This window comes from Poecilia mexicana, unplaced genomic scaffold (assembly GCF_051168715.1).
Source record: "Poecilia mexicana isolate PSO_F unplaced genomic scaffold, ASM5116871v1 scaffold_10, whole genome shotgun sequence".
In the NCBI taxonomy this organism is placed as follows: domain Eukaryota; kingdom Metazoa; phylum Chordata; class Actinopteri; order Cyprinodontiformes; family Poeciliidae; genus Poecilia; species Poecilia mexicana.
Genome location: NW_028263379.1, coordinates 8,222,082 through 8,233,870, shown reverse-complemented (window position 1 = coordinate 8,233,870; position 11,789 = coordinate 8,222,082). Strand labels below are relative to the sequence as shown.

Genomic DNA, 11,789 nt, shown 5'->3' with positions numbered 1-11,789 from the left:
GATTGCTATCAAAACAGAAACCAAACTGTAAGCCACTTCCACAACTGATAATGCCTTTCTGCAATTCAGCAGAAAGAAAAACACTGTAGGCCCAACATCTATTTAACGGCATATCTGGTTCACATCTGAGTGGATTTGTAGAGTAAATCACCTAACTTTGAAATCTGGCCTAATCCACAGCGCTCCCCAGGAAGTGGAGGTTAAAATGAGCTTAAATTGAGCGTCGGTTATTCAACTCAACGGGTATTGAAGTGGAAAGCTTTGACACCTTCCCACACTCGAGGTGTATTTACAGTACACAAGTAATCCATTATCAGGAGACCTGCTTCCATCTGAGTTTAGACTATTCTGTAGGGAGACAAAGTCTTCGGGTCAGGGGTCAGAGCTTGGGAAGTGCTAACAATGGCAGTGTTTTATTGTGACAGTGAAATACAGCAGCTCTGTATCTGAAAGGACGTGGTCAGATTATGTGGAGAAAGAAGCCAGACTCCGGGTTAAGAGAGCAAGGCAGCGTATTTCCCAGGAATGTAGGTCACGATAACCACATTAGGCTTGGATAAAGCTGTAATTACAGCAAGGGAGAGAGTAGCGCCAACCGTTCAAGTAACGCACTCACTTTTGAATCTCAGAAGTCCCCTACCTGAGAGGCAGAAACAACTCACGCCAATAAATCACATCGTTTGTTTAATCAGAATAATTTAATCTATTTTAGAGTCAAGAGGTTCTGTGAAATCAACCATCAAAATAATGTGACAACATGACATTAAATTAATCTCCTCGGGCAATGAGTGCTGGGTTGCATGGTGGAGCACTTAGTGGCTTTAAGGTCCTGGGTCTCTTTCTGCATGTTCTCCCAGTGCATGCATGCTTTTTCTCTGGGTACTCTGGTTTGCTCCCACTATCCAAAAACCTGACTCTCAGATTAAGCGGTCTCTCTAAATTTACCTACTCATGCAAGGTATGAGTATGAGCATTATTTTTGTCCTGTGTGTCTTTATGTTGCCCTGTGATGGACTAACAACACATCTAACGTGGCTTAGAGAATAGATTTATGTTAGTTCATAAATCCCTGAACACATTATGGATCTGTTGTGTCAATCTTCCAGACCACTCAGGTCATCTGGTCCAAGTCTACTTTGCTCCCTCAAAATCATAACCAAACATGGAGAAGCAGCATTCAGACTGAATCCTCCTCTAATCCGGAACAAACTTCCAGAAAACTGCAACAATGCTGAAACACTGAACTCCTTTAAATCAAGGCTAAAACCCCACCTGTTTAGAGTTACTGTTGTCTAATAATAACTGGCACATCATGAATTGTAGCCTGTCAACTTTTCATCTCTTTCCCTTATTTAACCACCATTATGAAATATTTTGCTCCTTTGTTTTATTGTTTTAATCATGTAAAGCACTTTGAATTGCCCTGTTGTGAAAATGTGATATATACAAATATTGCCTAATGAGATTCCATAAACGGTAAAGCTCCCCCTTCCCCAAACTGTTGCTGCAAGATGTTATTCAGCTGTTGTCACATCCAGGAATTAAATTATCCAAATTGAGCAATATTATTTTTCTAAATAATGTTTTGTAATGAAAGTTTGTAACCAGCAACCAGCCAGGCAGGGAGTGTGTTAAAACACAGGCTATTCTCTGGTCACTACCAGGCCAGATGATCTAGTTAATTAACCAGCTAACGTACATATCAGACTCCCAACATTACCTCACAAACAGGAGAAAAGATACATTCTTCAATAAGAAGCATTAGTTTAGAAAAAACTGTAACTTTAGTTCAGTGAATTTGTTTAGCTGTTCCATTACTAATCAAAACCTGGTAACCTGGAGGTGTTTGACGTTTCACTACATTAGTATAACATTTCTGACATACCATCATCAGCATCACTGGCCAGAACCGTGATGATACTGGATCCAGGTGGCAGGCTCTCGGAGACAGAAGCGCTGTACACAGTGGTGTTGAAGATGGGGGAGTTGTCGTTCACATCCAGCACGTTGAAATAAACCCGGACCGTACTGGCCTGTCCACCGCCGTCCTCGGCTTTCGCAGTTAAGATGTAGTACTGCTGGGTCTCATAGTCCAGTGGACGTGTTACGTTGAAAACACCCGTCACTGGGTTGAGGAGGAAGGTCCCGTCTTCATCGTCTTCCTCCAGCGAGTAGGTGACCTCTCCGTTCACCCCTGAGTCGGAGTCACTCGCCAGGATCGCTGCCACGATGGAGCCTGGAGGATGACACAGGCGCGATGTTTACTGCTTTCTTTTAAAAGATTATTGCTGGAGGATTATTTTTAATACAAGTGAATGACTGATTGTTGAGCCAGCTGCTAATTCTGTCTTGGACTGCTATGACTGAACAAACAGATCATTATTAAAGACTTTCTGAATGCTTAACAGGATTATAATTCAGTTCCATCTTCAACAGACATTTTTCTTTGATTACCAACTCTTATTCAGTGCTAAGAGGGGTGAATGAGGTCTGCCAGACGGTTGTCAGAGGCTGTAAATCAAATCTGAGTTATTCCCCATTTGACCCACTAAACTTTTGATTTCCCTCTTGAGAAAAATGCTGAATATTTCAGAGCTACAACACATAAAATGCTTGGAAAAAATGCACAAGAAAAAAAAAAAGTCCCCCTTGAGCTGTGTTAGTTTGCTCTGAGAGGTTTTCCAGAAGACAAAACATCGCCTGCTCCGTCCATTTTGGCGTGTTTAGTTTGTAACTGTATGCTCCATTAAGCGACCTCACCTGGCGCCATGTCCTCGGGGATGTCAAATGAGTATGTCGCACGGGAGAACTTGGGCGTGTGGTCGTTGACGTCTTGGACAGTGATGTTCAACCTCATGTCAGACGACTGCTTTCCATCGTCCGCTCGCACCAGGAGGGAATATTTTGAGCGCCTTTCCCTGTCCAGCTTCTTGGTGGCGATCAGGTCACCGGATTCGGGGTCAATGCGAAAGCTGTCGTCGGCCCCACTGATGATGGTGTAAGTCACTAGAGCATTGGGACCCTAAGAGGAGAAATAGAAGCACATTAGGTCAAGTTTATTTTCCTTTAATTTACAGTGTCTGCTTTCAACTATTTTTCATTACATTTTCAACATCAAATTTTGTCTTTTAGGTTTCAAACTCGCTAAGCCAGTACATTAGCCCCACTTTTATACACTTTCCTTTAACATGTCATCCTCAGGGAACAGGAAAGAAGAGCACTTTGACCGGTGAGGATCAAAGAAAGTCTGCCAGCAAAACCAGACTCTTCACTTTCCTTGTCTCCAGATCAAACTCCAGACTTGTCAAGGATGAATGAAACCTTTCTCTGCGTCGTTTTTCCCAGAGACAGTCGGTAAGGAGAGAGCTTGTGATTTAGATTTTTTGAAATGTATCACAAATGCGGATAATGAAACCAAAACCAGGACAAAGGTTAAAGGGCTTTAATCAAACTGACCATCAGAAAAAGATCCAAACAAGATTTGGGATAATAAACATGAGGCTGCTGAGGTTCATCTTCTATTAAAAAAAAAATAATAATTTTTGTCATCCTTAAAAGGTTGGCAGGACTGGAGCTTAGGCAAAACCCCCATATTAAGGCAATACTGTTTATTTTTTTAATTATGCTTTCAAAAATTGCTAATAATTTTTATCATACAGTTCTCAAGCAGATAGATATATAAACAGTTCTAGGTACTCCAGGATCTCCATACTGTCCAAAAGTATGTAGGTCACTGTAAGTTGCTCTTAACGGTAACGCAACATGAAAAATAACATTAAAATGTTCCTGATGTGTATGGGGACCACTAACTTAAATGTTAGCTGTGCTAACCCTAAAACAATAGGTCTGCTAACACTAAAACACAACACCAGCACACTGTTTAACAGAAGCTAATGCTAAAGAGCTAACTTCAATTAAGATCATGTTCTCCTTTGAAAGACTACAATCCTTGAGCACCAATTTTATTTTGATAGCATAACTTACATGTTTCATAATGTCATTAGATATTGCATTTATATTTTTTGTTGTTCTTTACTGTCTGTGTTTTATTATTTTCCTGTATGTTTCTTCTTTGAAATAAAGTTATTGGGGGAAAGAAAGAGAACATAAAGAGAGGAAACATATCTGCTGCGTAAACAGTTATTCAAAATAAGAGCATGAATATTAACATCTAACTACTTGAATAAAACAGTTGTAAACAAAACTTCAACCCTGATGTCAAACTTTATCCAACTGAAAGCTTTCAAAACAGCCATGTAAATTTTATCTGGAAAAATATATTTCGGGGAAGCTAAGCATACTCAACGTTTTCCAAACTAGCAAAAGTGCTAAATAAAAAATTAGCGTTGTTATTTCCGCATTAGCAGTTTAGAGGATGTCTACCCTCCACCAGAGTGTTTAGTTATTAGAAAACACAGATTTACAAAAAACAATCACATATAAAATTAGATTTTGTGCTATAAGCCTTGTTCATGTTGTATGAATTCGTAGTTTTCCTGTGCAAAATCAACTACCTGGCCCCATATTGCTTCAGAAAGATACAGGCTCCATGATATACATGGTGACCGTGGTAAGAGGTTTTGGAACAGGAGAAGAGGACCGAATGTGATATGACATGTGAATGGGTCTGACAACAGAGCTTGACGTTTATATTTGTGTTGGGACAATGAAAGATCAGACAACTGTCTCTCTTTTGTATCTTCTGCCAGAAAAGCTAATGCGACTTCAAAAAGCTTACTGCTATTCACTGAGAAGAACCAAAGGCTCCAGTTACAGTTAAAATAAAAGAGACTCCTTCAGCTCTGCCTGATGTCCGTGTAACGCTGTCTGATCCTATCTGAACAATGGGGTGGCTTATAAAGAGAGGTGCTGCATTAGGTTGTTTTATATTGACATATTTATTGGTTTGCTGGACAATGCTCACATAATCTGGATTTTAAATAGCCATTTTAGTAGCACTGCCAGGGTTCCTAGATGCTTTTTCAAAATTCCCGACTCATATCTTCTATTAATTCTGTATATTTTTTTTTTCATTTAATGTATTTTCATATTTAATCTTCCCCATTACTTACAAAGCTGGATGAGCAAGTATGCATCTGTTAGTGCTTCTCCTGAAAATAAAGTGGGCCAATCAGAGTTTTTTATGTTGCATTATTTAAAAATATTCACACATCGACTCAGCAATAAATCTTGACAATTTTTAGATTCTGTTCCATTTATCTGTCCAATTTTTCCATATTTCACCCATTAAATCAATGCTTAACGGATGAACCGATACAAGACATATTGTTTATATTTATTACATAAACCCAATGTTTATTTTAGGCATTTAATTTAGGAAAATCAAAGTTTCTCTATTCCAAGATGGAATAGAAAAAGAACTATTCTCTGTTCTAAAGTGAGGAAAAAATGTTTTTTCATAATTTATTTTCATTCTTCCCAACACAACGTGGAAACTGCTGAAAGTTCAACTGTTCTTGGTGAGTTCCCAACCTCAACCCTCTATACAGTTTATTTGAATTTTATGTATAGGACCAAAGCAAAGTATCAAATTATTATGAAATGGAAGGAAAGTGACACTGTGATGCCCCTAAATAAAACCCAGAAAAACCTACTTCCTCCAGGAGGGCTTAACAGGTCGTTAAAGAGAAATAATCAGCTTCATGACAAAAACGGGTCATGGATAAAGTTATGGAGAATTTTAAAGCTCAGTAAGGTTATAAAAAATATGCAAAGCTTTTGATCATTTTAATCAATCATTTAAAAATTTTATATGACAAAATGCAAACCTACTGCCACACGGTCGTCCATTTGAACTGACAGGCCAAGCAAGGACATGGCCTTAATCAGAGAAGCAACCAAAAAGCCCATGTAACTCTGGAGGAGCTGCAGAGATCTACAACTCCGGTGGAAGCATTTCTCAACAGAATAACCGTTTCTCACAAATGGTACATGTCAGGCCTTTATGGACGAATCAGAAGAAAAAGAAATATTGCAAGAAAGCCATAAAAAGTCCTGTCTGCAGTTTGCCACAGGACATGTAGGCAGACATGTCAGAAGGTCAGATGAGAAAATTAAAAGCTATGTTTTGCCCTAAATGCAATGCGCTATGTTTTGTGGAAAAAATTTAGCAGGGACAGGAAAGCTGGTCAGAGACAATTAGAAGATGGATTGAGTTAAATACAGGGTGACCAAGGGTGCAAAAGGACTTTGGACTGGGGCAGAGGTTCATATTCATGCAGCCAGAACTGCAAGCATGTTTGAATGGCCCAGCCAAAGTCCATTTGTTAAATTTTAATGGATCATTTTTAACGTAATAGAATTTTACAGCTTGAAAATTTTTACTTATGGATATTTTATATCCAGTCTCTATGAGGTTGGGTTACTTTGCAAAGGAGGAAGGTCAAAATTCTGCCTCCTTGCTTACAAATCTAGTGAAGACACAACCCAAAAGACTTGCAGCTACGATTGCTACTAAAGGTGCTCTATAGGAGGCTGACTGCTTTTATTTATTTGTGCAAGAACCTTATTTTCCCCCATTTTACAACTGTAATTGTATAAAATGAAAAAAAAAAACATTGAAGTTTCCAATTAGAATCTGAAAAAGTTGAAATAAAAAATATTTAGCAAAGCTATGTACTAACTGCTGAACACTTGTAAAATTTGACTAATCGATATTACAGGTCAAAAGTTGCACAAGCAACTTCATAGCAGCAGTCTGTAAAAGTCCTGCTGGCGTCCCGCTGCTGGAACCCTGCACAGTGAGACAATAAAAAGTTACGTGCAAGTGGAGCAGATTTTTAGCATTTACTTAATGTTATAACAGTTTGGCTGGATTGGATAAAAGATAAAGCTCGTCTCTCACAAAATTAAATGAAACATTCTTCCGTTCCGACTCTTTTGAAAACTTTTAGCCAAAAACTTTAGACAGACTCAGCATTGTTAGCCTAAGTTCATGACTTGCTCTTATCTTTTTTTGTGTGCTGTGAGTTAGTGCTTCTTTAAAAACTGTGTCTTCTTGACCTTGTCTCTCATTGCATTACCAGAACTTTGTCTAAGTTCCAGGTCCAATGGAAAAAAAAGGAAGGAGAGCAAAATTCTGCTCATCTAAGGACCCTGCTGTCATCAATCATTTGCTCCAGATCTGGCAATCCCATTAGCCACCTGCGCCGCGGTCCGGAACCCAACACCCATGGTTTGCCAATTAATTTTCTGATATGGTTCAGAGGCAGAGCAAGAAAAGGTGGGAGATGCTGAGCTGGGGGCTCATCTGAGCACAAAGATCTATAAAAAGATCTCTGCTGTCATTTTAATTCATTTACCTTCCCCAAATAGTTTGGTTTCTTTCAGTTTACAACCATAAGAACCTCCATGCACATAAATACACCACTGCTCATCCTCCTGACCTTGACTCTGGTTGTCTGCTTTATAGTTCCCCTTTGAGAGAGAAGGCTGTTATAATGGAGGACACTGCCGACCAGTTAAACTGTAGTGTTTTGAGAAGCTGTTGCACCAGACTGGGGCATAGGGAATTCATTTAGCAGATGATGGCTCTTAGCTACTAAGAGAAGTGAAAGGTGTGAAGCAAGGACTGCCAGCAGGGACACCTACCCAATCACAACACAAACTCCTAGAAAACCAGCGACGACAGCTCAAGGATAGAGAAGTTGATAGAGAAAACTGGACCAAGCTGCTGCAGTGTATGTGTTTAAGTCAATGTTTTTTCATGTCTTCGATGAAATGACTCACTGGTCGTTTCATTAGGTTCTTCATCATAGCTCAGTGAAATTATTGATCATACGTAAATACTCCCCAACAGCATCACAACAGCCTAAAACATCAATAAAAGGCAGGATGGAGCTATGTTCTCATTATTTTATTTATTTATTTTCAAATTCTGGCTTTATCTAAATATCACTGCTGAACTGAAGACTCATTGGACCAGACAATGTTTTTCCAGTCTGATGCCACCCAGTTTTGGTTTGCCTGTGTGAACTGTAGTCTCGGTTTCCTGTTTTCAGCTGGCAGGAGTGGTGCCTGGTGTGGTCTTCTGCTGCTCTAATCCATCTGCTTAAGGTTTTAAAGAGTTGTATGTTCAGGGACGGTATTCTACCTAGCATGGTTGTAACTGCTGCTTTTTATTTCTCCAACCAATTTGCCAATTCTCTGACATCAACAAGGCGTTTTCACCCACGCAATTGCCAGTAACTGGAAGTGTATTCTTTTTCTAATCATCATTTGCTAACCAGAGAAAAGTAGTGGTAACCACTTTCTGAAATACTCAGGCCAGGGGGTATTGCACCATCAACCATGCCATATTCAAGTCGCTACTTCCAGTCAGACCTCTAATAAAAGCTTTAAATTTGAAAGGGCAGGAAAGCCAATAAGAACATTTTCAAGCAGACACAGTTGTTTTCATTGATTTTATGTAAACCCAACTGGAAATGTGAGTGGGGAAAAACGGATGCGTTGAACCAATATTTAAATCCCCTCACACATGAATCCCACATGTAGCACTGTTAAATGGGATGGGATCATTATGGTGTCTGAACTCAGCCCTTTAACTGGCCAACGTTTTGCACTCTTGGCTACTCCGTGCTGGCTTCGCGAATGTGGCTTTCCCACCGATGTGCTCTGAACGCTGAGCGTCAGCGCAACTTTAGCTTCCTGCATAAGGATGTGGGCAAAGACTTGGCTGGATTCATATCTGGCTCTGAAGAGAGCCTGGATAAAATACAGGCTTCTATTTAGCAATCTATTCATGGGAGCGCTGCAGTTTGGAGTAAATATCGCTATAATCTGTAAATCCTAAATAGGCTCCTTGAAGTTGTATTCTTGTTTATTTCAATTTCTGCATCGAAACAAGGTTTAACTTCTCTCTGCTAGGTTATTTTACATAATTCTCCAATCATTTGTTATATGCAGAGCTCTAAGGGAATGTATTTAATTTGAAACAGAGATCACAAGTTGCACAGCTCAGGCTTTTCATAACTTCACACAAGGAAAAAGTGACCATGGATTTAATACCTTATATTAAAACATCTATGATTAAAACTTTGAATTCTTTGGCTCTCATAATTGATTTAAAATCAAATAACCTACCTAAATCCTGTTGGTAAAAAAAGACTGTAGGTCTTTGTGTGACTTTTCTCACATTTAGAGCAAGGAGAAGGGAGTGAGGCAACAGCTGTGCAATAAAAATCTGTGGCCTCGTAAGTTAAATCCGAGTCCATAGACCTTCTTTCTAATCTCTCTCCTCTCTATGACTTGACTTTTTCCATTAACTTAAAATGTGTCCTTTGGTTTGAAGAAGGGCCCGCAGACATTTTGAGGTGCTACAAGGCCTGCATTTTACCTTCTTCAGGGTTTTACATCCACATCTGCCTGAAGCAGCTGAAGAAAAAAGCTTCAGATTACTGAGAGTGATGCTGTTAAAGTAAAGGAAACGACTGACTTAACAAAGGGACAGTCATAACAGGGGGCTGGAACTCTCCTTAACAGGGTTTTTACCAGTATTACAGTTATTTAAGTGAATTAGACCAACCTGGCCCTAGGTGAAAAACTACTTGTAGGCTAAACCTCATTGGTTTGGCGATATTAACTGCCAAAATGTGGTTGCTTTAACTGCCAATGAGCTTTTACTTTGTTAAAGAAGAATTTTGACTCTGTATTCCTTGCAAAGTCGCTTTAGTTTGACCATGAATGGTCAGGCAGCAGAATCTAAATCTGAATTAAAACCAGACTTTGACTAGGCCACTCCAAAACCTTCCTTGTGCGGTCTTAAGTAATTCATTGTTGATATGGTTTCATATCATTGATGTCATGGAGTGATTGCTGGAGATTCTCCTTAAAGCAGCACTATGGAACTTTCATAAAAAATGTGTTTAGTTATATTTGTTAAAACTATCAGTATGTTGTTACAGTACGGTATAAGACAGATAATCTGTGGAAAAAAATCTGAAAACACAAACTCACAAAAATGTCATCTTTTGAAGATTATCTTGGAAATCATTTACCAAGTTGAGATTTTGGAAAATAAGGTTAGTTGACTCATCAAGCCTGATCCTAATTAAAATATGTGAGCTCAGCTGAGCTTGAAATGTTCTTTTATAATCTCCAGGATGAGTCAGCAGTGTGCTCTTGGAGTAATTTTGGTAGGGCAAGCCCTTATTGGAAGATTAATATGTGTCATGTTCCCTTCAATTGTGAATAATCACTCTGAATGTACTTCAATCAAGCCCAATGATTTAGAAATGGCTTTGAAATCATTTTAGCCTGATAGGTATTTTAGATTGGTATTACTTGTGAGATCTCTGTAGCCTACTGCATGTTGTCAGACACTTTCTAGTGAATTGTTTGCTCTACAGGTTCATTCCAGTAAAAATCAACCAAAAATGTGGTTAATACTGTGAATGATGCTCTAAAGCCATGATTTCTCACAGGGCAGGCCTGGTTTGAATAGATAATGATGAAATGAATCACTCAAGCTGATCTTTATGGCTAAATATTCACAACTGAGCCACAGCTTTCTGGAAATTAACATTTTATTTGAATGACTTTTCTGGTTTACAATTTCCAATTATTGCTAATAAAATGTGACCTAATTGAATTTAGTGTTGCTTGAAGAACTATTTGGATCACATTTTTATTTCAAATTGCTTACATCCATTCTGGAAGCAGCTAAATGGAAAATGGGCACAGCGAAGCACAAAAGCAGTCAGACAGAAAAGAAAGTTTGGGAGCCATTACCTCATCTGCATCTGTGGCTGTTAACTGCATTATCTTGAAGCCATCTCCAACGTTCTCCTCAATGGTCACATCCAGAATATCATTAGGAAAAACAGGTGGGTTGTCATTGATGTCCTGCAGAGTGATCTCCACCTGCAGAGGAGGAAGAAGAGGAAGTGCCAGAGTTTTTTATTAAAACTTTGCCAAATGGCTGCATTCTACCTGCTGCAGCTGCAGAGATCACAGCAAAGCAGTAACCTTTTCTGCCTTCTTGGATTTCATAAGATGAAGGAGCTACACTTGCAGAACAAATGTGCTGCTATTTAATTCCAGCAATAATAAAATGGAAAAAAGAAAAATGAAATTGTGAGGTGTTGTGGGAAGGTGAAAAAGAAGTCAGCAAGGCCTAAAGGGATGAGAAAAAGAAAATCCACATTTTTTCAGCATTAGTCTCAGCACACAGTGAAACATTTCAGTTTCTATTATTCAGTACCCATTGCTACAATTTACAAAACAAAAACAAAGCCAAGAAGTTTGTATAACCCCAAATACACTTCAGGGTCAGGTGAAACAAACTGCCTAAAAGACTTGTTTTTTATAAATTAGAACACATTTACTTTTTAAGAAAAAGTGTGGTTGCACATCTTAGGTTTGCAAAGTGGCATTTGAATGAACGGATATCTGAGCTTGATGCAAAATGAAATACAGTTTAACAGTACAAACACTCAATACCAACAGAAAAACATGGAAGGGTGAGTTTATTAAGGATATTCTTCAATCTTGTATTTTTGTACAGTTATGGTTATAATTCTATCTCTTTTTGCTTGGTAAAAACAAAACAAAGCTATAAAACATTTTATAAAAAGTTGATTAATTCTGTTTTGATTTGTTATACTGTAAGAGATATAAATGTTCCCATTCAAACTGGAACATGTGGCTTAAATAAGGACTGCACTGTGTCTATGAACTGTCTTTGCTGTTGGTAAAGTAACATATGTGATAAGTTTAGCTTTGGCTGCACGCTGTCACATGTCTTTCTCTTTCTTTACCCAACCATGACA

General features: G+C 38.7%; 1 protein-coding gene across 1 annotated transcript in view; it reads right to left on the bottom strand.

Moving 5' to 3' along the window:
- fat4 (FAT atypical cadherin 4) overlaps positions 1–11,789 on the bottom strand; it is a 122,115-nt gene that overhangs the window by 46,973 nt on the left and 63,353 nt on the right. Inside the window, exons 2-4 of the mRNA XM_015002655.2 lie at positions 10,750–10,881; positions 2,761–3,022; positions 1,886–2,236 (exon numbers count right to left, since the gene is read on the bottom strand). Of these exons, the coding sequence (XP_014858141.2) occupies positions 1,886–2,236; positions 2,761–3,022; positions 10,750–10,881 (745 nt within the window). The remainder of the gene's footprint in view (positions 1–1,885; positions 2,237–2,760; positions 3,023–10,749; positions 10,882–11,789) is intronic.